Raw genomic sequence first — 25727 nt, forward strand, 5'->3', positions numbered from 1 at the left:
ACACACCCACACCTGAAGCCATCATATACAGAACACCAATACTGACCTAAACTTCGCTGAAGATGTTACCTGGTAACAAATCATTTGGAAAACCAACCCACAAGCTTGGAGAACGAACCTTCACCCACAGGCTTCTGTGAAAGTTAGGTATGTTTTTTTTTGCTATGAATTGAGTTACCCATGATGGGTCTTTCATTGGAAAGATATTCCAGGTAGCAACAGAAGTTTGGATCAGTGGATGAAAAAAATAAATCAAGCAAAAGATATTCCACCCTGTCTTTGGAGTTGACTATGTCACTTCAGATCATCCAAGTCTCTAGTGTTGTGGTTTGCCGGCAGCCTATGCAGACAGCAGCAGAATCGGACAATGGGGAAGAATGGGGACCAGTCCGGGAGTCTGGAGAGGACTCAAACAAGGGTCCTGTGTCCGATGCAGAGATGGGGCCAGGACCATCTGGGAGTGGGGTGCTGACTCCAGAGCTTCCGGAGTCTGGCAGCAGCGAGGCAGAGGAACAAGGGGAGCCTGTTCCCAATGCGCATGTGCACAGAGCTGCTAGAAGGCGAGAGCAGCTGAGACAAAAGGGGCGACTCGGGAGTAAGGCTTGGAGGTGATTGCCCCTCCAAAGAAGAAACCTTCATAGAAAGCAAAGTTGTTCGTTCTGTTCAGATTACTCCTTTAAGCTCTGTGTGGACCTTTGCAGTTTGGTTGGTTTTTATAATTCATTTTGGCACTCTAGTTGTTGGCAGCAATTCAAAGGAAAGAAAGGTGGGTGCTTATCAATTCCTGTTTTCTTTGCGTATTTTGGGTGGTTATTTGTAACACACGCATGTGAAGATTATAGACCATAACAGAATAACACAATAACAAATTGGAAGGGAACCTGGAGGTCTTCTAGTCTAACCCCCTCCTGCTCAGGCAGAAAGCCTATACCCGTGATGACGAACCTATGGCACGTGTGCCACAGGTGGCACGCAGAGCCATTTGTGCCGGCACGCGAGCTGCAGGCAAACTTACCCCACTGTGCATGCTGATTTTCGACCAGTTTGAAGCCTTTTTTGGCCTCCCAAAGGCTTGAGGAAAGCCTCTGCAGCCTTTGCAGGCCGAAAAATAGGCCCGTTTTGTCACTTCCTGTTTTTCCTACAATAACGGAAGTGATGAAACAGAGCTAATTTTCGGCCTTCAAAGCCTGCAGACGCCGGCAGAAGCCTTCCTCAAGCCTCTGGGAGGCCGAAAAAGGCCTCAAACCGACCGAAAATCAGCTGGGAGGCGCAGTGCAGGTAAGGGGGCGGCAGGGGTGGGAGGGTGGGGATTGCGCACACATGCGTAGGGGGTGTGGGGGGCATGCATTGCTTTCTGGGTGCTGGCATGCGTGCGCGAGCGTGCCAGCACATGTACAATTTTTGGCACAGGAGCCCAAAAAGGTTAGCCACCACTGGCTTATACCATTTCAGACAAATGGTTGTCCAATCCCTTCTTAAAAACCTCCAGTGTTAGAGCACCTGCAACTTTTGGAGGCAAGTCCTTCCACTGATTAATTGTTCTCGCTGTCAGAAAATTTCTCCTTAGTTTTAGGTTGCTTCTCCCTTTCTCTTCTCTCCATTCTTCTCCTGCCTTCCGGCCCTTTGAAAAACAGGTTGTCCACCTCTTCTCTGTGGCAACCTCTCAAATATTGGAACACTGCTATCATTGTTAGAACAGACGTTCTCCCAATTTTAATTTTCAACTCTGCGGTGCCTGAGAACAATTCCTAGACTTTGGCAGCTCATTCCTGATTTTTTATTTTTTATTTTTATTTTTATGGACACCTAAGGAAGAGTCTTCTTGCTGGGTTTGTGCTACCTGTCCAGGTACACCGTTCTCTTGGCTACCAAAACACTTTGCAGAGTTTTGTTTTTGTGTGTGTGTGTGTGTGTGAGGTTTATGCTTTCTCTATATTCAGCTTTTTCTCAACAAAGCCACAAGAACGGCCTGAGCTTCTGTTTTTCCAGATGTATTGTTTTAGGAACGGCTTTCACAAGCTCAAGAACAAATTTCTGCCAGAGAGGTCAAACCACAAAAAGGCTGAGAACTGACCTCCTTTAAGTAACTGGAGATGTCCTTCTCTGCCTCCTGCTGGGCCTTCAGCCACTCCTCCTTAAGCCTCTCTTGCTCGTGCTTGTACTGCTCCTGGTGGGGAAAAGCAAATCAAGGTGAAGTCTTAGTGCGAATGCAAAAAGAAACCGCAGGAAACAGGATATTTCCCCTGCCGACACACCCACCAAGCTGTTCCCTTTCGCACCATGCAAAGGATTGGACCAACGAATGGATGGGAATGCAAGGAAATTAAACAGACTGAGATGAGATAGAAGTCACTGCCTGCAGGCATTTTGGTCTCCTGGGCTCTTGCTGCATCCAAAGGAAATGACAATGGCCTGGAAAATCACCTATCACAAGCCCTTTGCACGCACGCTAAACAAGTTGTGCGACCACCCCAGAAGCAAACCACATCCACGTTGCAACATTTTTTCAGGAACAGCTCTTACACAGAAGATAACTTTTACATAGAATAACAGAGTTGGAAGGGACCTTGGAGGTCATCTAGTTATTCTCCAGCTACCTCATTGTAGGACATCTTTATCATTTTTTCTGTCCCTCCCACCTCTATCTATCTATCTATCTATCTATCTATCTATCTATCTATCTATCTATCTATCTATCTATCTATCTACCTACCTACCTACCTACCTACCTACCTACCTACCTACCTACCTACCTCTTCTTATTTGGAGTTTTCTTTTCCATTTTATCATCCTGCCAAGTATCTTGCATCATTAAGTGGTTTTTTTTAAAAGGAAAACCACCAAGCTCAGAGCACCAAGGACGCTTCGTTTCAACCCTGAGCTATAAATATTCTCCTTTATTGGTTCTTTCCTCTAGGTCAGGGGTGGGCAAACTTTTTGGCTCGGGGGCCTCATTGACTTTTAAAATTTGACAGACGGGCCGCTACCTGGTGTCGAAATGCCTGTCATTACAAGTCAAAATCAAATGAATGCAATTATTCAATCATTCACATCAAACCTTAATTCTGTACCAATCTTGGCGGGCGGATTAAAAGACCAACGGGCCGGATGTGGCCCTCGGGCCATGGTTTGCCCACCCCTGCTCTAGGTGGATCTCCAAGATCTGTGAAGGAGACTCAGCCACCAAACCATCCCCAGCTTTATATGGGCAAAGATCCCATTGCTAGCTGCTGGATGGGGAGCCAAATGGACCTGGATAGAATCGCCCTGCCCGCGTCTACCTGTAGGTAGCGTGTTGGGGCAGGGTTTGTATCCTCAAGTGCTTCAACCTAGAGGCCCTGAGGGACCAGGCTTGCTTTAGTCAGGATGCTCTAGCTCTAGCGGGAAGGGCAACCACACAGTTTCATCCAGACCTGGAGTAAGCGCTCCTGCTCCGCTTGCCATTTCTCTTGCCTTTTCCTCTCTTCTTCTTGATCCCAAGTCCAACGGCTGGAAGCTGCAATGGGTGGGACAGGGAGCTGCAACATGAAACGAAAGGTTAGCAGAGGGTTCTCCGCAGATGGCTTGCAATAAAAGAAGATCACTTTCTGATAGGAAAAATGGGTGCTGAGCCCTTTTCGGGGCAACAAATAGAACTGGAAGGCACTTTGAAAGTCTTCTAGTAGTCCAGGCCTAACCTAATCATCTGGTTGACTGATCGTTACTGATAATGATGATGATAATAATAATAGTGATAACAACAACAATAATAATACTACAACAACAATAATAATGATAATGATGATGATGTATTACTTACATCAAGTATTGCTGGTTCCTGGCCTCCTGGGTGATGAAGAGGAAAGAGGAGGAGGAGGAGGAGGAGGAGGAGGAGGAGTAGGAGGAGGAGAAAAATCTTTGTTACTCTTATCTTGAAGAAACCATTTCAGCCCAAATCAAAAGGTTGCCCTGGAACCACCCCTTTTTTTGGACCAAGAACTCATCTTCCAACAGGCAAACAGTTCTTAAGGTCATAGAAAGGAAAATTCTTATACAGGTAGTCGACGACTTAGACCATTCAAAGTTACAACGGCGCTGAAAAAAAATGATTTGTGACTGTTTTTCCACCCTTACAACTGTTGAGAGATTGGACTGCCACTTGTCAGAAATGGTGTAGGGTCTCCTGCTTGGGTGTGGGGGTTTGGACTAGATGCCCTGCAAGGTCCCTTCCAACTCTGATTATCTGTTACATGTTGCTGTAGCCCCAGGGTCACATGATTAAAATTCAGATGCTTGGCCACAGACTCATATTTATGACGGTTGCAGTGTCCCTGCGTCATGTGATCACCTTCTGCGATCTTCTGACAGAACAGCCAGATTCACTCAGCAACCATGTGACTAACTTAACAACCTCAGTGATTATTTTAACAGCTGTGACAAGACAAGCGGTAAAATGGGGCAAAATTCACTTAACAACTCTCTCGCTTGCCAACAGAAATTTTAGGCTCAAATTGTGGTCTTAAGTCGAGGACTACCTGCATTGGTTTCATATTTACACCATGAATTGCACCTTTTTCTAATCAATATATAGACAACAATAAAGTATTGGTGGTATGCTCCTTGATTTATTATGCCAGAACATCAAAAATCAAGTCTCAGAAGACAGTTTTAAGAAGATTTCCAAGAATGCTAGAATACTGTTTTGTCAGGGAATTCACATTCCTGTATCATTTCTAACCATTTCTTCTTTGCAAAATGATATCCCAAATCCCAACCAATCAAACATGTATGGCCTTCGAAAACAAACACGTCACACATCAGCCTTGGTAGGCTGGTGGGGCGACATCTAGAATGTGGTGCAATTTTTGAGGAAGGCGACCTGAGCGCACTTATTTTTGGAATCACCGTCACCGAGGGAAAGTTCAAGGCGAACAGAGAAGTAGTTTATGCAAAAACATTCACATGAGACAGAAATGGAATTCAGCCCCAGTGTTCCAGCTGACTCTTGTTGTATCTCTTTCACATGAGTTGTCTCGTGCAAAAATCCCAGCCCTGAAGAGCCACAAACTTCAAGAACTGCTCATTTTATAATCCTTTAAAAAATAAATAAATTCTAGAATGGATAGTATATCTAGTCCTCTTGTCCCAGATTCAGGTCCTCCCAAACTGCCTTGTGGCACTATGGTTCTCCTCAGGGATGGGTTGCTGGGGGTTAAGGAGAGCCCCTAGCTAAGATTCTGTGCAGCTCGGACAACCCCCAAATCCTACTCCTGGCTGGCCCCGTCCACCCCTTTCCACCCCTCCCAGGAGTCCCCACGCGGCCTGTTTGGATGCCAGGTAAGTGCAGGGCATGTGTGGAGGCTCGGGGAGGGCGAAAAACAGGCCTCCTGGAAGTTTGGAGAGACCGGAAATAGGCCCGTTTTTTGCTTCCAGAGAGCCTCTGGAGCCTGGGGAGGCTGTTTTCACTCTCCCGGAGGCTCGAGGAAAGCCTCCGGAGCCCGGGGAGGGCAAAAATGCCCCCCCCCCCGTCGTGGTGCAGGAGGCCGACTAGGCCACGCCCACCATGGCCACGCCCACCCAGCAACCAGGCAGAAAACTATTTGCTAAAATTTTTGAAGCCCACCCCAAAAATGCCCCCCTCCGGCCGTGGCGCAGGAGGCCGAGTAGGCCACGCCACCACGGCCACCCAGCAACCGGGCAGAGAATCCTTTGCTAAAATTTATGAAGCCCGCCCCTGACTCTCCTGCACAGACCTGGACTTCCTCTTGCCTCCTCCTGCAGTGTCAGCCTTCATCTCCCCACTTCCTCCCTCACTAGCCTGGGCCAAACCTTCCTTCCCCTGTCAGACATTTTGAGAAACAGTGTTGGCATCCATCTTTGCTTTTCCACAGTTGCTTCCCAACTGACTACGTTCGGATTATATTTTAACTTTTAGGTGATCCTGCTGCTAGGGCTTAGTGATGTGATACGACCCCTCTTCAGTATAATGCTTCCAAGAGCGCTGATATATAAAAAAATGAAAGACCAAGATAAAAATCAGTAAATCTTCCTGCATTAGCTTTATGCATGGAAAAATTCCTAAATTTTTCAAGTATTGCAATGAATGAATAATTGCTATTGGACCTGAGTTCCCCATGAAAGTATATTAGCTACCCAACAACAATTAAAGCAGCAAAGAGAACAAGGATATTTCAGTGTTTTTTTCTTTGTCAGTTGGGCAAATTTTTCTCTTTTGGGGTGGTGAGTGAGAAATTAATTTTCCTGAGAGAAATTTTTTTTTGCTCTTTTAAGTGCGGGACAAAAGCCAAAAACGACCTTTAATGCAAGATGTTCAGCTGCCCCAGAAAAACCAAATTAAAAACAGAGTTCCAAACAATACACATTCCTTATGCAAAAACCTGGTACTGGGGAAAAGGTTGTTCCAAAAAGCACAAAGAATTCAAGTTGCAGCTTTCTAGCTGCTTCCTTTCCTTTCCTTTCCTTTTTCCTTTCCTTTCCTTTCCTTTTTCCTTTCCTTTCCCCTCCCCTCTCCTTTTTTCCTTTCCTTTCTCCTCTCCTCTCCCTTTCCCTTCCTTACCTTTTTCCTTTCCTTTCCCTTCCTTTCCTTTTTCCTTTCCTTTCCTTTCCTTTCCTTTCCCTTCCTTTCCTTTTTCCTTTCCTTTCCTTTCCTTCCCCTCCCCTCTCCTTTTTTCCTTTCCTTTCTCCTCTCCTCTCCCTTTCCTTTCCTTTCCCTTCCTTTCCTTTTTCCTTTCCTTTCCCTTCCCCTCCCCTCTCCTTTTTTCCTTTCCTTTCTCCTCTCCTCTCCCTTTCCTTTCCTTCTTTCCTCTCCTTCTTTCCTTTCCTTTCTTCTCCTTCTCTCCTCTCCTTTCTTTTCCTTCCCTTTCATTTCCTTTCCTTTTTTTTTATAAAAAAAGTCATGTTCTGCATTTAGAGAAGTTTGGCCTGCATTTCTGAAGATCTTGTCAGCTCGGGCACAAAGCCTTGCCATAAAAGAGCGCCTGCGAGAGAGATGCTAAGGGCAAGATGTGATTATGACTAAGAGGGGCCTTTCATCTTTTGTATGGAAGCATTATTTTCTGAAGAAACTGAGAAAATGGTAAAATAACATTGGAAAGAGAAAAAGACCCTGAGTAACACATAATACATCAGTGAACATCAGTGAGAAACATTGTCTTCATCACTTCAAAACATTCCATGTATAACAAATAAAACAAGCACACACTTCTGAAGTGAGGGTGAAAATGGTGATGTGTGACATGCAAAACACACTCCTAGAAGCTTTCAAGATCTCACATATAGGATTCCTGGCCCAAAACACTCCCTTAACTTTTGAAGGATTAAAATTGCCTCATGGAGATAAGGCATCTATTCCTTAGCTAGCTATTCCATACCGATACACCAATTGTAATAATAAATGTGACTTTAATATTGATCATTTGTTTCAGACTGGTCAATTTCCAAAACACAAGATTTGCCAAATTTCAGCACGTAAGAGAAAAACTTGCAAATCAAACGAAAAAATCTGCTGTACTACATTTGGTGCTCGCTACGAACAGGATTTGAACTTATTACAAGAGTGTCAAAGGTTTGAGGGGGAAAAGGAACACACAAATCCCATTACCACAAAGATACACCCGTGAATTGTAAAAGGGACCTGATGCCACTAAGGAAAAGAATGGAAAGAGATTAAGAAAGTTGGCATGATAGAACCCAACACCACAGGTCTGATTAAGAGAAGGCAGGGGAGGCACAATTTCATGAAATTACATGAAATGTTAGCTTTAGGGGGGTGGGTGGGAGAATACTGATTGCTTTTACCTTGTTCAAAAAACTGGGATCGCCTTTTTAAGTTTTTCAAAGAAATAGGTTCTGTGTCTATTTGGAAAAAAATACGGAGATACAAACAGGTCAGTGTGGTGTGGTCTAATTTTATTGAAAATATCCAAGGTATTATTGTTGTTTGTTTGGTGTTGTTTCAGTATCCAGGAAACCACAATGCTGTTGCAGAGTAGTAGTTTGGCTTGACAAGGTACCAGCCCTGCTATAGGACATGCTTGTGCCCTTCCCAGGGTGTGCCACAGGAGAGCAAGCTGGCTTCGCACCAGTAAGAAAGACAAGTGGCTTTTCCTGCAGCATCACCAAAGGCCCCGTCCTTTCCCGGAGCTGCTTCACAAGTGGGCACCGGGAAGGTTCAGAGCCATCTGGAATCTGCCTGCCTGCACAGAGCACCAGCTCATCTCCCCAACAAAGTGGTACCTATCCATCTACTTGCGTAGAACATGCTTTCGAACTGTTAGGTGGATAGAAGCCGAGGCGGGTGACAGGAGCTCACCCTTCCCTGCAGTGCAAGGGCTCAAACTGTCGGAGCAGTGTCATTAAGCCACTGAGCCACAGTGCCTCTATATACTAGTCATGCAGCTGGGAAGGCCCGAGTGCCAATTCTGCTGTAGCAGAGCTGCCTACCCTCAGCCTAAACCACTTGTAAAGGAAACTAATTTGTCGTTCAGGGTTGAAATGAGGAATCCTTGGTGTTCTCTGAGCTTGACTGTTTTCTTGCAGTTGTTTCATTACCCAAATTAGGCCCTGTCATCAGTAGTAGAGTCATTATTTATTTATTTATTTATTTGATTTGCCAATTGTTTACAAGATAATAAGTATAAGTGTATACATAGTTGTGAATACATGAAATGGGTACATATAAGAAGAATAAAAGAAGAATAAGAGAAACAATAGGACAGGGACGGTAGGCACGTTGGTGCGCTTATGCACGCCCCCTACAGACCTCTTAGGAAAGGGGTGAGGTCAATAGTAGACAGTCTAAGGTTAAAGTTTTTGGGGTTTGGGGAAGAAACTACAGAGTCGGGTAGAGTATTCCAGACATCCATTACTGATGATGTTGCCAACTTTGGGCAATGAAACATCTGTAAGAAAACAACCAAGCTCAGAGAACGCCAAGGATCCCTAAACCATTTGACGCGGTAACTGTACGCAGGGTTTTGAGCTCCTCAGAGGGTTGGCAGGTCTTCTTAATTCACCCCTTTTCAAATTTTATTCTTTGGGAAGGAGCTCACCTGGGTTTAAAGAGGTTTCCTAGGGCAGCACTAAGCAGGACAGCAACTGCCATGATGATGGTCACTTCTTAAAGACCCCTCCTGGATGGCTACAATTTTGCTCCCAGATTACACTGTAAACTGGACTGAAAAGAAACAGAACTCTGCTCTCTGACCCTCACACAGAGTTCTAGCTGACAATGCGTGCTAGTGTTAGGTTACAGCAGGGGTCCCCAAACTTGGCAACTTTAAGACTTGTGGACTTCAACTCCCAGAATTCTCCAGCCAGCATAGCTGGCTGGAGAATTCTGAGAGTTGAAGTCCACAAGTCTTAAAGTTGCCAAGATTGGACGACCTCTGTGTTACAGGTTAGGTTTTTCTTTCCTTGTTTTCCCAGAAAACCCTAACCTTAAACAAAGAAGCTGCAATCAGGCACACAAGACAAATATACCTGACCAGGATAAGAGGTTTTTAAGCTTGAAACCCCTTACCCATTCCTCTGGAAGAAGCCATTAATCCACCCTGCCCGGCAAGTTAAAAAAAATGGGATTGTAAGGCACTCAGAGCAGGTTAAAAAACCTCCTCTCTTGGTATCAACTTGATGCATCTCTGCCTTTTTTTATTTCTAAATCCACTGCGTTTTTACTAACAGCCAATAAAAAATTATTTATTTATTACTGTTTAGAATAGGGGCACCCAACCTCCCAGTCCGTGGATTGGGACTGATCCATGGCATGCCAGAAACTGGTCCATGCAAATAGGCAAAGCCCCATCCATGGGATGCAAGAAGCACGAGAAACCATGCTCCCTCCAGTCTGCGGGAAAACCTCTCTCCATGAAACCGGTCCCTGGTTGCCCCAAAGGTTGGGAACCCTGTTTTACAAAACTGGTCCCTTTCTGCGGCTAAACTAATAAAAATTTAAGATCTCTTACTTCAAGTACACGTGGTAGTTTTACCTTTTGGTTCATAGGAGCTTGTATCATCTTGCATTCCATTGACTTTTGTTTCGGAGCCCTGAAAACAGAAAAAGAGCATAGGGCGGTTTTAATCTCACTTTTTTCTTACACCTCCATAAGGTAACACCTGACTTTGGCCCTTCTGACAAACCAAACCACCAACCCTCTGAAAGTTGATGCCCAGAAGAGCTGCATCTATTCAAACGTTCTATAGAAGGACCGTACAGATAATCATCTCCTTTTAACAACCCTATAATCCCTTTGCAAGGTGGAGTCTGGCCAACTGAATGGAACTCGCAGAGTTGTTTAATGGCCGGATGCCCTTCCTGTTGCCAATGCAGAATTTTGTTCAGCAGATATATTCTCATTGTGCCTGGAGAGAAATATCTGCCACTACCTAGGATCGAACTCACAGCCTCCTAGAGGCGACAACTCCACCTCTAGGTCACCGCACCACTCCAATGAACATACAGATAGTTCTTGTGATAATCCAGGGTGGGATACAAAAGCAACAAAGTCACAAAAACAGGTGAAGTCCCTGTAATTCCTTCAACTTGGCTTCAAAGGTCCAATTATCATTGACTGGAGAAAAAAACTCCCCTACAAACAGTTGCGAAAAGGAAGAAATTCCGTTCAAACTCAAAATACATATAAATTATAAATAGAAAAAAAAAACCAACACAAACCACACTGAAGCAATTAATAAGACAAGGCAGGATAAGGACTTGAAGATGTCCGCAGATATCGAAATACACACACTGGGAAGGATGCCAGAACTCAGATAAGAACTGAAAGACTAGAATTATTTCACGCTTTGCTTCCAGCACTGGGCCATGCGCAGTTTGTCCTTTTAAACAGTCCTCACAGCTGCAGCCCATGAAGGGGATCAGGGCCCCTTCCTCCCCCATAGACCACGCCATTCACATTTCTCCCTTATCCGCTCCTCCCTGCGTGCCCTAGGATGAAGAGGGGATGGGCCTGGGTCTTCCCCTGAATACCCAGCTGGCCTGTGCCCTTCCCCAGTTTCCTCCACAACCTCCAGAGCCACACTCCCACTCCCTGTTGGCTGTTCTTCCTCTCCCTCAGAGTCAGACTCCAACAGGGGCATGACAGTCCTCAACTTAAAACAGCTCATTTAGTGACCATTTGAAGTTACAACGACACTGAAAAAGTGACTTACGACCATTTTTCACACTTATGACCATTGCAGCATTCCCATGGTCATGTGATCAAAATTCAGACACTTGGCAACTGACTCATGCTGTATGCTTCTGCATGCACACACGCCTCTGAGTCATCCTTGACTCCTGGCAACTGTTTGGATTATTCCCTGAAATTTTAGGGGCCTGTGGTGGTATTCTACCGGTTCAGCCCGGTTCAGCTGAACCGGTAGCTCCGAGGATCATTTGTGAGCAAACCGGTTCGCTCCAACGATCAGCTGTTGGGCCCGCCCACTGGTCCTGGCTCTATACTAACCTTTATTTCCTGCTCTTCATTCTCAGCTGCTCTGCATGGCACAACCGATTGCCGCGCATCAGCTGTTTTACACACAGGGCTTGCAGCAGAAGGTGAGTTGCAAATGCTGCGCATGCGTTTGGCGCACGCACTAGGAAAACTTTTTGAAACCCACCACTTTAGGGTGACCAGCCCAAGGTCACCCAGCTGGCTGTCTAAATCAGGACTAGAACTCACGGTCTCCCAGTTTAAATCAGGACTAGAACTCACGGTCTCCCAGTTTCTAGCTCAATGTCCTTAACGGATATAATGTAATTTATGAGAATATGAAGAAGAAAATTTGTTAATACATAAGTATGGGATGTTAGAAAGGTTGTATTTGTGACTATGGGAATAATCATATAGTATAGGAGAATATTTTTAATGAATCGCATATTTTGTGATTCATTTGTATACGGTATATTATATTGTTGTAAGTTTGATATTATGGGCTAAAAGAAAATAAGATGGAAATTATATTTGTGTAAAAATGATAAGTGCAATATTGGAAAGGGGATTTAATCGGGGATAATATAATTTAAGATGAAATTTTGAATGATCAATGAAATGATATAAATAGATTAAACTGTAAACATGTTGAACATAAGGATATATGATCAAGGAAGATAGAGATTGATTAAAAATAAAGAATGATGTAATTTATGAGAATATAAAGAAGAAAACTTGGTAATAGATAATGATGTGATGTTAGAAAGCTCTATTTGTGACTTCGGATATGACTGATTTAAAATGTAAAATACCTGGAACCACACTGTTCTCTCAAAGATATATTTAAATAATTAAAAAATAAAAAACTTTTTTACCCCCCAAAAAATGTCCTTAACCACTATCCCCAAAATACTGAATATACTCCCATGTCTCCAGATCACTGTAATACCCATTCAGAAGGGTCTGGTACAACTCCAAGTTAAAGGGTAAAAGGACGTCTTGGAATTGCAAACAATTTCTTCTGGAGGAACACATCCCTACTTACATCATTCTGCACATGGCCATGCACCTCCTTTTCCGACGTCTGTTGACTTTGCGTTGAAGTGCGGTCTCCTGACGTGGCATCAATCCATTTGCTTTCAGGTGTACCTATAATGTTGGTAGCCATACTGGTAAGATTGAGGATTTTGTGCCTTGCAAATGGTGGGAAAGGCTGGTCTTTGCCCCAATCTGATTGATGTGTGGAGATCAAAAGAAATTGAAAAAGGAGACAGGGGGAATGTCAAAGTGTAAAGGGAACTGACAAAAACACATCCAAACCACACACAAAGAGGAGGAGGAAAATATATATATAAAACAAAGGACAGAAGAAGGAAGGAGTGATTGGGATGTTAATGTGGAATGACCTGTTAGGGCTTTTCATGAGAGACCGCCTTTTCCCCAAAGCAAAGAGTTAGTCAAAAGTGTGCACAATAAACAGCAAGTTTACTTACTAACAACAACTATTTTATAGACCAGTGGTGGCTAACCTTTTTGGGCTCCTCTGCCAAAAATTGTGTGCGCTTGCATGCTCGCAGCACCCAGAAGGCAATGCACACACACCATGCCCCCTACACATGTACATGCAATCCCCACCCATCCACCACCCCGCCGCCCCCTTACCTGCATTGCACGTCACAGCTGATTTTCGGCCGATTTGAGGCCTTTTTTGGCCTCCCAGAGGCTTGAGGAAGGCTTCTGCAGGCTGAAAACTAGGCCCGTTTTGTCACTTCTGGTATTTCCGGAAAAACAGGAAGTGATGAAATGGGTCTAGTTTTCGGCCTGCAAAGCCTGCAGAAGCATTCCTCAAGCCTCCGGGAGGCCGAAATAGGCCTCAAACCGGCCAAAAGTCAGCTGTGAAGTACATGCATGTGAAGTGAGGTAAGTTTGCCTGCAGCTCGCATGCTGGCACAAATGGCTCTGCATGCCACCTGTGGCACACGTGCCATAGGTTCGCCATCATGGTTATAGACCACCTTTTTTTTCCCAAGCAAGAATTAGTCAAAAGCTTACACAACAAATAGCAAGTTTACTAACATCAACTTTATTTTAATTTAGAAGAATTTCAAAATGTTGGGAAGTGAAGTTGATCTTAGAGCAGGAGTGTCAAACTCAAGGCCCAAGGGCGAAATCCGGCCCATAGGGTGTTTGTATCTGGCCCGTGGGGCCATCGTGGAAATAGCGAAGGACCGTCCTGGGGTGCCTCTGCCAGTGAAAACGGAGCTCAGGAGGATTGCATGCAGCCCTGGTGAACTCCATTTTCTTTTCTTTTTTTAAAAAAATTTATTTTTAATTTTAATTATGCAAATACAACACAATACATCCAACTTATACTTGTTATACATATATACATTTTACTTCATCATTTATAATCTCCTTATTTCATATATTAATAACTACTAGTATTTCGACCTTGTCTTCCACTATATAACCATTTATAAAATTTATTTCATGTTTTATGATATTTAGACTCTCCTCTGTCTTTTATTTCTAAAGTTAACCTATCAGATTCTGCACATCATAATTTTTCTTATTACTTCTGTTTCTGGAGGTATAATTTCATTTTTCCAATATTATGCATGTAATATTCTAGCCGCTGTCAATACATGTAACTGTCAATACATGTATTATTTTCTTCTTAAATTTTTCTGTTATTATTCCCAGAAGAAAAAATTCTAGTTTAAATAGAATATGCTCTCCCACCATTTGTTCTATCCATGTTTGAATCAATCTCCAATATATTTTTTGTAGCATTTTCATTGGCAGAGGGTTGCAGGAGGCCATTGTAGCTGGAAAAAGGAGCTCAGGAGCCCATTTTTGGTGGCAGAGTGCTTGGACCACCACAGACGCCCTCCACAAGTGACATCGAGCTGGCCGCATCCTCCTGATCAAACACAACCCTGATGCGGCCCTCAATGAAATCGAGTTTGACACCCCTATCTTAAGAGTCTTCACACATATCATTATCTGATGAACAGACACAATCAAAGTTCATTGCGATCAACTCTTTCCAAGGAAGTCTCTACTCCAGGAGATGACTTCCCCATTTCTAGAGAGTAAACTTGCTCAACCCGCTTAGTTACACTGCAATTCATGCAACGGTGACAAAATAATAAATAATATTCCTTGCCACAAATGCTTTTTTAAATTTTTTTTTACTAAAACAGAAATACTAACCGCAGATTCTTTTTAATGGAAACAAACCACCAGCTCTTACTGAAGGCTGTAAGAAGTCACCCACCATAATGCAACACAGAGGAAAGAGGAGACAACTCACACTGCCCTCAGCGTAAGTAAACACGCACCTTTCTGTCCATGCCGCCTCACGTCCATGACGAGGCGTCCATTTTCCAGGGCCCGGCTGATGGCGGCTTCCCACTCGCCCTGCTCCAGGTGTGAAATGCTGGTGCCCCCGAGGGATAGGATTTCATCCCCAACTTTCAACTGGCAAAAATCTGCAGGGCTGCCTGTTGAGAAGAAAAGCCAACGAAACCACATACTAAGACCTCCAAATCAGGGGTGGGATTCAAAAATGTTTACTACCGGTTCTGTGGGAGTGGCTTGGTGGGCGTGACAGGGGAAGGATACTGCAAAATCCCCATTCCCTCCCCACCCCACTGACCTGCTTTCCAGCTCTGTTCTCCTGTGCAAGGCAACAAAAGAAGACCCAGCCGATCAGCTGGGGCTCGGGAGAATAGATGGGGGCATGGCTAGTCAGAGGTGGTATTTGCCGGTTCTCTGAGCTACTCAAAATTTCTGCTACCGGTTCTCCAGAACTGGTCATAACCTGCTGAATAACCACCTCTGCTCCAAATATCCAAAGTCAGATTCTGCAGAGCATGTTAGCGCGAGCAAAGACTCCCTCCTGAAGCCTTAAGGCAGCTGCTTGCTTTCAGAGGTTTGGGGCTGCATGAGAGTTCTGCCTGCGTGGGCGCCCTTTGGAGCAGGTAGGGAAAGGAGGTGTCGGTGAAGTAATGTTCTGGGGTCAAGCGGACACCAAAGGGCCCTTTTGGAATGCTGGATGGTGCCATGAAAGTTTCTGTGACACCAAGAAAGGGGGGTTTCTTCTAAAGAAAGAAAGAAAGAAAGCCTTTTGGAAGGAAGATCAGTGTTGGAATGGGGCACTCCAGGCTGGAAAGTTAGCCCAGAGTTCCTTGCATAGCCCTGAGCTCCATAGTAAAAACTGTTAGGGGATGAGATGGTCATGCAGCTTGAAAGTTAATATCAAATGGTTTGAGGCTTTAGAACAGGGGTTTCCAACCTTGGCAACTTTAAGACTTGTGGACTTCAACTCCCAAAGTTCCTCAACCGGAGTTCCTCAGGTTTGCTGGCTGAAGAACTCTGGGAGTTGAAGTCCACAAGTCTTAAAGTTGTCAAGGTTGGAGAGTCCTGCTTTAGAAGGAACCAGCAGAGCCTTAAAGCGAGTCAATCTGGCATGTCCACAGTCTCTATATTCTTTACATTCTTTCAAGCTGCATTTTCCTTTCCTCTCCACTTGTCTCCTCTCTTCTCTTCCCCTCCTCTCTTTCCTCTCCTCTCTTCCCCTTTCTTCCCCTCCTCTCTCCTTTCTTCTCCTATTCTCTCTTCCCCTCCTCTTCTCCCCTCTCTTCCCCTCCTCTCTCTTCCCTTCTCCTCTTCTTCCCTCCTCTCTTCTTCTCTCCTCTCCTCTCTTCCCCTCCTCTCTCCTCTCCTCTCTTCCACTCTTTCCCCCTCCTCTCTCCTCTCGTCTCCTCTCCCCTCCGGTCCTGCCTTCCCTTCTTTCTCTTTCCTTTCCCAAAAAAGTACAAGAATTAAATGCTAATGTTTACCTTCTACTATTGATTTCACAAAGACACCAGAAGGATTCTGGGACACGGCAAATCCAAAGTTACGACTGCTCCCTGGTTTCTGGTTTATACTGATTCTCATATCACTGTATTGCTCCTAAAAAAAAGAGGAGGAGGAGGAGGAGGAGGATAGAGAAGAGAATGTCAACAGTCATTCGTTCACATTACCTTAGCTACTCTTTTTAGATTGTTTCAGGCATTCGTTATTTATGTCTTGTCTCTCCTGACATCTTAAGTGGTTTAAGAACCTTCCTATTGTTTGCAGTGTTAGAAATCAATCATAGCACTAAAAAGAAGAGTTGGTCAATGAGTATAACAGTCCTTACAGACAGGAACTGAGGCCTTCTTGGACTAAACCCCACAGAGCAGTGCAACCAAGAAGGCACTTCCTGCAGGATTATCCACTGAGGCTACTTCTTGTGTCATCAAACCGTCCTTCCCAATCTGTGGCGCTCTCTGTCCCTCTTCTGACCCCTCTAGAGAAAGTCTTAAGAGCCAAAGAATCCTTAAAACACTGTTTCAAGCCCATCTCTTCCCTCACTTTTGTGATTCATTAGAAGAAGCTCCCATTTCTTCACAAGGTTGACTACCTCAAGATTCCCTTTTTTTAGAGAAGTTATCCATGATTTTCCCTAGCTTACAAGTAACGCCTAATTCTTTGGGGGGGGGTGTACAGCTTCCTGTATTTTGGAAAAAACAGGAGCCTCCCTCCAACTTACGTGCCGTCTTGACTCCTCAGTCGCCGAAAGGGTTTTCTCCTTGGGGTCGGAAGATGTGACAGTCATGGAGTTGGAACTGGTGTGACGATCGGATTGAGGCTCCGACTCAGGCGTTCCTCTTCTCTGCTCCTCCAGCAAGTGGCTTGTTCTGGTCTTGTTGTCTTCTGCCACTTGGGGCTCCATCTTGCCTTGGCCTTGAACTCCTCCTGCCTGAGCCTTGGAGCCCCTGCTGTGCCCTGACTGAGGGCCCCTGGGCCCTTCGGGTCCTCCATTGTATTTCACAGCTGCATCCATCTGTAAGAAAGACATCTCCAACATTGGTCTGAGCAGCATCTACTGAACATTTTCCCCATGTTTTCCCAGCCCCTATGGGCCTCGCTAATCATCTGCAGTGTTAATATAGTTATTTGGATGGGACCATGGAGGTCTTCTAGTCCAACCCCTGCTCGAGCAGAGACCCGATATCACTTCAGACAAATGATTATCCAATCTCTTCTTAAAAGCCTCCAGTGATGAAGCACCAACAATTTCTGAAGGGAAACTCCACTAGTTCATTGTTCTGTCAGGAAATTTCTTCTTAGTTCCAGATTAGTTCTCTCCTTGATCAGCTTCCACCTGTTGCTTCTTGTCCTGCCCTCAGGTGCTTTGGAGCAGGGGTCCCCAACCACCGGTCCGCGGACCGGTACCGGTCCGCGGAACAACTCCTACCGGGCCGCGGCTTGCTGAGCGCCGCCATCTTTTTTTTCATCAAAAAGTGCTTCCAGTGAGCTTTTCTGGGTAGAAAGCTCACCGGAAGCACGTTTCATCAAAAAAGATGGCAGCGCCAGCGCTTCCGGTGAGCTTTTCCGGGTAGAAAGCTCACCGGAAGCACGTTTTCATCAAAAAGATGGCGGCGCCAGCGCTTCCGGTGAGCTTTTCCGGGTAGAAAGCTCACCGGAAGCACGTTTCATCAAAAAAGATGGCGGCGCCAGCGCTTCCGGTGAGCTTTTCCGGTAGAAAGCCACCAGCAGGAAAAGCTGGCGGAGGCGTGAGCTTTTTTTGATGAAAGTGCTACCCGAAAGGTCACCGGAAGCACTTTTTCATGAAAAAGATGGCGGCGCCCAGCTGATGCTGGCACCGGTGGCGGCGCCCAGCTGATGCCGGTACCGGGCCGCGGCGTCAAAAAGGTTGGGGATCACTGCTTTGGAGAATAGCTTGACTCCCTCTTCTTTGGGGCAGCCCCTGAGATACTGCTATCATGTCACCCCAGCCCTTCTTTTCACTAGATTAGATGTACTCAATTCCTGCAATGTTTTCAATTGAATTGAATTGAATAAGAAGCCAATCCACCTCAAAAGCAGAGCTCAATCCACCTCAAAAGCAGAGCTTGTGAACTCAAGGAAGCATGTAGTGTCCCTAATTTAATTGGGTCTGACTTTTTCTGCAGTTGTCTTTGCATCTGAGAGCAGGGCATGAATTCCTGTTTGCATGAAGTGGTGAGATTTATATCCTTGCCTTCCCTCCAGGAGAGCAGGGAAGAACACAGGTAGATATTGGAATACTGCTATCCTATCACCCTCTAATGCTTCTTTTCATTATGAAACTAAGTTGAAAGGATACCATACATTATATATAGATGGTGTAGGTTTAAATTTCAAAATTTAAGACGCTAAGTTTGATGGGACGATATGCAAATAGTAGACCAATAGTTACAAATCCAAAGTGAAATGTCACCTTTTGATTCCTTCTAAGTGAGTAGTTTTACCGTTTCTGTTGGAAATCTCCGTAAGGAGTTTGTGCATCTATACACACCCAAACATATTGTGTAAAAGCAGATTCTCAACAAGAATGAACTTTGGGTCCTAGTAGAGGGAGCAATTTCAATACCCATCTCAAATCCTAAAGGAGATAGGTCTTACCTTTCTAATATTCCTGAAACATTCAGGCAAATTGCAGATATGGTACACCCAGTATGTCATTGTGGTTTTTCGTGACATGTCTGTGATTGTGTGTTTAACACATAGAATAGAGTAGAGTAGAGTAGAGTAGAGTAGTAGAGTAGAATAGAATAGAATAGAATAGAATAGAATAGAATAGAATAGAATAGAATAGAATAGAAAATCTGGAATGGAATGGAAAAGAACAGAATATAGAATAGAATATAGAATAGAATATAGAATAGAATATAGAATGGAATATAGAATAGAATATAGAATAGAATATAGAATGGAATATAGAATGGAATATAGAATGGAATGGAATGGAATGGAATGGAATAGAATAGAATGGAATAGAATAGAATAGAATAGAATAGAATAGAATAGAATAGAATAGAATAGAATAGAATAGAATAGAATAGAATAGAAAATCTGGAATGGAATGGAAAAGAACAGAATATAGAATAGAATATAGAATAGAATATAGAATAGAATATAGAATGGAATATAGAATAGAATATAGAATAGAATATAGAATGGAATATAGAATAGAATATAGAATAGAATATAGAATGGAATATAGAATGGAATATAGAATAGAATATAGAATAGAATATAGAATAGAATAGAATGGAATGGAATGGAATGGAATAGAATAGAATAGAATAGAATAGAATAGAATAGAATAGAATAGGTGTGGCGTGGCGTGGCGTGGAGTAGAAATAGAAAATGGAATGGAATAGAATAGAATTAGAATATGGAATAGAATAGAATAGAATAGAAAACAGAGTTGGAAGGAACCTTGAAGGTCTTCTAGTCCAACCCCCTGCTTAGGCAGAAAACTCTACACCATTTCAGGCAAATGGTCATCCAATCTCTTATTAAAAACTTCAAGGATTGGAGCATTTAAAAGGCTGATTGTTCCACTGACTAATTGTTCATATATCATATATCCTTCTTTCTATTTTAGATACGTGACTGCAGATATAAGCGCAGTTGAAGTGTAAAATTAGCCAGAGGTGCTTCCCCAAATCTTAAGACAAAAGCCAGTTTTTACCGTAAAGGACCTGGGAAGTGAGGAGATTCCTCTCATAGGGGCTCCAAATGGCCTTGGGGTGACTACCGATGTTAACCTGGCTGTGTCCGCCTTCTGATAACTTCTCGATAAAGAGGCTGAAACCCGACCAGATCCAGTTTGGGCATTGGATGACTGGGAACTTGGCAAAGGGGACTCTATCCTTTCTTCGGACAGGCTGTCTACTGAGGCGAGAAGTTCCTCCTTCACCCCATGCTCCAGTTTCCGGTTCCTCAGCTCATGATCGTCTTCCTTTTTCAAGCCTCCGTTTGCCTCGGTTGGAACGCAAACCTTGGGAGACGCTTTCTCTTCCCGAAAGACGTCATCATTCGAGAAAGATATTTGTTCCGTCTCCTGCCAGGAGTTCCTCAGAGGAGCCTGATCTCGCCTCTCTCTAGAAGAAAAGCAAGAGTTTTGGGTAACCGATGACCTCAAACGTTGTGTGTGTGTGTGTAACCTGTAAGTGTGATGGCCTGGGGCATGGCACAAAGGCAACACAGACAGATAATCAATAAGAGTCCCTTTATTAGCTCCAAATTTGCCCCCAATGTACAGGTTACCTTCTGGCTAGAGAAAAACTCTCCCAGGAACAGCCTTTGACTGCAGAGAATTAAGTCCAAAACATGGTCAACACAAACTGTAACTATAAATCCAATCAAGCCAAACTGAGGTAATTAGTTTGGCAGGGCAGGAGCAAGAATTCCAGACGTGAAGGCATGGCAAAACTCACATGGTTGGGAAGACGCCATGAACACAGAGAAGCAAAGACAACACAGGATAAAGTTACGTTTGCTCCCAGCAGCTGCCGCAGTCAGCACTCAGTTCTTTTAAACTTTCATTCCCAGGTGTGGCTAATGAAGGGAATCAGGGCTCTTTCCTCCCCTGTAAGCCATGCAACACATGTTGCTCTCTTCTCCATTCCTCCCTGCATGCCCTAGGATGAAGAGGGGTTGGGCCTGGGTCTAGAACCCCTTGTTCTATCTCTCCTCTGCTCTCCCCAGCTGGACTTTGCCCTTCCCCAGCCTCCTCCACAACCAACGGAGCCACAACTCCCTGTCAGCTGTTTGTCTTCCTCCTTGGATTCAGACTCTGACAGGGGCATGACAGTAAGGTTGCAGTGCTGTGTTCCCAGCTACAGCTTATGAAGGGAATCAGGGCCCTTTCCTCCCCCGTAAGCCATGCAACTCACGTTGCTCCATTCCTCCCTGCATGTTCTAGGATGAAGAGGGGGTGGGCCTGGGTCTTCCTCTGAATTCCATCTCCCTTGCTCTACCTCTCCCCTGCTCTTCCAAGCTGGACTGTGCCCTTCCCAAGTTTCTTCCACAGCCAACGGAGCCACACTCCCACTCCCTGTAAGCTGCTCGGCTTCCCCCTCCAAATCAGATTCTGATAGGGGCATGACAGGTATCAAATCCAATCCTCGAGTTACAATCGTTCATTTAGGGACCGCTTAAAGGTAGAACAGCACTGGAAAAAAAAAGACTAATGACTGTTTTTCACACATTAGGGCCATGGCAAGTATCCTCGTGGTCACGTGATCAAAATTCAGATGCTTAGCAACTGACATGTACTTGTGACTGTTGCAGTGCCCTGGGGGTCACGTGATCTCCTTTTGCGACCTCCTGACCAGCAAGTCAATGGGGAAGCCAGATGCATCTAACAACCGTGTTATTAATTTAACAACTGTAGCGATTCACTTCACAACGGTGGCAAGAAAGCTCGTAAAACGGGGTTAAATTCACTTAGCTTAGCAATCTTGCTTAGCAACAGAAACGCTGGGCTCCATTGTGGTCACAAGTCAAGGACTATTTATAAACAGAATGTTATTGGTGCGTTCCTTCTTAAGGAAGCATGAAGGGCCCCCTTGTATTTCACTGAAAAGAACTCAGGACACCTGATAGCATCAAACTAGGACAAAATGAGAAAAGCCCAGGGAAGACCTTTAAAAGGCTCTTTTGCAGGACAAACACACCCCATCCCCCCCCTCCAATTCTTTCTAACAGTTATATAAGACTTATATTAAAAATGCAGAAATGGGGCCTAGGTCAGAACAAGCTGGTTTGCGATTTAAAGATAAATACCTTAACACAGAAAAACAAAAAAACAAATGAAGTTGAAAACAAACCTAGCTCGTACGGTGACCTTCAACGAAGTTGAAATTAAAAGGGTCCTTTCAAAAGGTGTAGTGAAATTATTGACATATTTGCTAAATTAATTTTATGGATGTTAGACCAGTTATCCTTTAATTATTTAGGAATACAATGATCGAATCATTCCCGGCGAGAAGAACTGCAAATTAAATATGCCAGCAAGCGAGGGTGTGTAAATGAATTCAAAGGCAGTCAATTAAATCGAGTGGTTGCTGCATTCAAGCCAACGTAAAAGAGGATTAAGCCTTTAAAAGCACCTAGGCATGGCTGGCTAGTATTACCTGTCTCTCTGCATTTCTCTCAGGGTTTTGCTGCGCCGTTCCGAGCTTTCTGAACTTCTCCGCTCGATTTCTTCTCTCTCCTCTTTTTTCCTTTGCAGGTCAGAGGTGTGACTCCTGCGCCTACTTTTCCATTTGGCCAAATCCTACACACAAACACACACAAAACTCCAAGCAGTGCTTATTAAGGCCTCGGACTGCAAGCTCCTCCAGCCGAACGCTCAGGGGGCCGCGTTCCCTGGCAAAGACTGCGCAACAGACTGTTTTCATCTGAGATACCTGGTCTGTTGCCTTCTCAAATGTCTTTTCCCCCAGCCTGTCCCCGATCTGAACAATGGCAGCCTTTCAAGCTTCCGGATGCTTAAAGAAGTTTTGCAGGAGAAAACGCACTGGCTGCTTTGAAAAGGAAGCTCGTAACATTCCAATATTCCTTCCTAATTCCTCCCTAAACCCTAATGGGCTTCCAACTTTATAGGCATTGTTATTCAAAGCAGCAACAGGAGCTGGTATATGTATATATTTATTATTAACCTGATCGCCCAGCTCAGGAGCATTCCACGTTATCTTGAATTACCTGGTGTAATTCAAAAGGGTGACTAAAAACCAAAACAGGATTGGATTCTCAGGCGCCCTTACTGATGAATATATTTCCACAATAGGAATTACTTCACTTGTTGTTGATGTTAATTTCAGCCCCACCGTCACGTATTACTGTTGTGGGAAGCCCCCTCCCCCCCACCCATCAGAAGAATAAAAATTTTGGGGAAATATTTAAAAAAAAAAAACAGGATAGAATATTTCCTCCAAAGGAGAAATGGGAAAAAATCTTAACCAGCTCCAGTCTTTCTGCCCCCAAGCAGAAACTAAGGAGGGCAGATTTTACAAATGCAGATTTGATAATCCATTCAGTCAAGACAGGATATTTTGAAACTCCTTGCAGCAAAGTTTGACAGCTAACAAAGGCAGAATGGTAGGATTAGAACAGAGTTGGTAGTCAGCAGGTTCTGACCAGTTCTGGAGAACCGGTAGTGGAAATTTTGAGTAGTTCGGAGAACCGGCAAATACCACTTCTGACTGGCCCCGCCCCCATCTATTCTCTGCCTCCCAAGTCCCAGCTGATTGGCTGGGTCTTCTTTTGTTGCCGTGCACAGGAGAATGGAGCTGGAAAGCAGGTTAGTGGGGTGGGGAGGGAATGGGGATTTTGCAGTATCCTTCCCCTGTCATGCCCACCAAGCCACACCCACAGAATCGGTAGTAAAAAATTTCGAATCCCGCCGCTAGATTAGAAAGCAGCCCCTCACCCAAGATCCAACACAGGACCAAAACTATTAGCCATAATAGGAATTGCCCAACACCTTTTCAGAACACTAGCCCCTTCATTGCATCACCCCCTAGGACAATTCAAACTTCAAAGTCACAGAAACTTATAAAGACTGATCTACTCATTCAACCATTTTGTCAGCTGCACCAGAACCACAAACTCTGGTGGTTCATCATTAAACCTTCTTTCCAATCAGCCTCCATGTTGTTCCCAGCGTCTCTTTCCCAGCTTGGAACTGAATCAGATGGATTTTCCTTCCAACACTGTTGTTCCTACACCTTAGCCCATGAGAACATGTGTGGCAGGCCATTCCTTAAGATCTGGCCACCTTAATGGTTGCACTTTCCAGTCTTGAGAAGTACCTTGGATCAGTGGTGGGATTCAAATTTTTTTTTTACTACCAGTTCTGTGGGCATGGCCTGGTGGGCGTGGCAGGGGAAGGATACTGTAAAATCTCCAGTCAGAGGTGGTATTTGCCAGTTCTCTGAACTACTCAAAATTTCCACTACCGGTTCTCCAGAACTGGTCAGAACCCACTGCATACCATCTCTGCTTTGGATTCTTCTCTGCTGTCCTTTTGGCTCCAACAAAATTTAGGCCTTTTCATCGTATATGGTCTTTATTTATTATTTGCTAATCAATTTTATATCTGCCGTTACAATATTTGCTATCTGCAGCTGTCAATTCATTCTGTCTATTCTTTTCTCAGAAAATGCCCCTTGCTGAATTCTCATCCGATGCCTTCTGCTGCCAAGCACCACCACCATTGGAAGAAAAATCCCATGGCTTCTCTAGCATTTCCATTGGAAGATATGGAGACCAAAGCTAGAGAACGCATCGTCGGAAGTTGTCCTGGCCCTTTAATCCATCTCCCATTACTCTGTTCCCGCGCTCAGCTCTTCTCCCACTGGTTGAAACTTCTAAAGAAGAACCCAAACCCATGTGCCATCCCATCTCCTGCTACTGATAGGCACAGGGTTAATGGCTGCCACCCAAATTCAGTTTGCTGTGACTGTCTTGTAGAACCACCCAGTGGGACACCAAAGAAGGGTCTTTCCAGGACCACTTACATCTTGCCACTGTTGGTCCTGTTCCCGCAGCTGAGTTTTTATCTTCTGGAGCTCTTCGTAACGCATCTGCCGGATTGTTTGTAGCTCATCTGCACTGACATCATTCAAGGATTTACTCCTGAAGGGAGGTAGAGAAAGACTTTTTAGAGTTCCAGACCATTTCCTTCTTCAAGAGGCGATTTAAGAATCTGATTAGCAGGAACAGGACTAGGGGTGCTCTATGACGAGGCAGTTTTTAGAGGTGTGTAGAGTGTGTAGGCCCTCTCCTACACACCCTCCTACACAAAGAGCCGCAGTGGCTAGAATGCAGTACTGCAAGCTACTTCTGCTGACTGCCGGCTGCCAGTAGTTTGGCAGTTTGGGTCTCACCAGGCTAAAGGTTGACTCAACCTTCCATCCTTCTGAGGTCAGTAAAACAAGGACCCAGATTGTTGGGTATGTAAAACTTGTTGACTCGTAAACTGCTTAGAGAGGGCTGTAAAAGCACTGTGAAGCAGTATACAAGTCTAAGTTTAAATCTTGACGAATGTATCTTCTCTTTTATGTACATTGAAAGCATTTGCACCAAAACAAATTCCTTGTGTGTCCAATCACACTTGGCTAATAAAGAATTCTATTCTATTCTATTCTATTCTATTCTATTCTATTCTATTCTATTCTATTCTATTCTATTCTATTCTATTCTATTTCTATTTCTATTTCTATTCCACCCCACCCTATCCAGTGCTGTTGCTATTGCTAAAGGATATATCTGTACCAGGAGATGACTTTAAATTGCTTATTGCATAATAATAGTACAGGACCTTGAATTTTCTGCCTAAGTCTTTCTGTTTCTTGTTTTGATTGACAAACTCTTAAGCAATTCTCTTAATAATTAGTCTGAATTGCCTTATATCTATATATG

At 44.2% G+C, this 25727-nt stretch overlaps 1 protein-coding gene and 1 long non-coding RNA gene across 10 annotated transcripts in view; one reads left to right on the forward strand and one right to left on the reverse strand.

The window, feature by feature from the left end:
* Positions 1 to 25727, reverse strand: part of LMO7 (LIM domain 7) — a 179525-nt gene that overhangs the window by 18264 nt on the left and 135534 nt on the right. For 3 of the 9 annotated variants that reach the window (XM_087967413.1, XM_087967414.1, XM_087967408.1), the window contains 12 exons: positions 24824 to 24941; positions 22436 to 22578; positions 19987 to 20398; positions 17014 to 17307; positions 16277 to 16391; positions 14774 to 14935; positions 12475 to 12578; positions 9987 to 10044; positions 7798 to 7854; positions 3800 to 3825; positions 3414 to 3518; positions 2075 to 2167 (listed from right to left, as the gene is read on the reverse strand). In XM_087967413.1, coding sequence (XP_087823539.1) covers positions 2075 to 2167; positions 3414 to 3518; positions 3800 to 3825; positions 7798 to 7854; positions 9987 to 10044; positions 12475 to 12578; positions 14774 to 14935; positions 16277 to 16391; positions 17014 to 17307; positions 19987 to 20398; positions 22436 to 22578; positions 24824 to 24941 — 1687 coding nt within the window. Of the gene's footprint in view, positions 1 to 2074; positions 2168 to 3413; positions 3519 to 3799; positions 3826 to 7797; positions 7855 to 9986; positions 10045 to 12474; positions 12660 to 14773; positions 14936 to 16276; positions 16392 to 17013; positions 17308 to 19986; positions 20399 to 22435; positions 22579 to 24823; positions 24942 to 25727 lie in introns of all 9 variants that reach the window. The other 6 variants (XM_087967411.1, XM_087967410.1, XM_087967406.1 and 3 more) reach the window with 3 other exon arrangements.
* On the forward strand, positions 2514 to 3503 carry LOC148130599 (uncharacterized). The gene is made up of 2 exons (XR_015749935.1): positions 2514 to 2917; positions 3149 to 3503. It is a non-coding gene; the product is annotated as an uncharacterized LOC148130599 (long non-coding RNA).

Source organism: Notechis scutatus, chromosome 5 (assembly GCF_049901735.1).
Source record: "Notechis scutatus isolate UNSWTSFEM ecotype Mainland chromosome 5, rNotScu1.2, whole genome shotgun sequence".
Lineage (NCBI taxonomy): Eukaryota > Metazoa > Chordata > Lepidosauria > Squamata > Elapidae > Notechis > Notechis scutatus.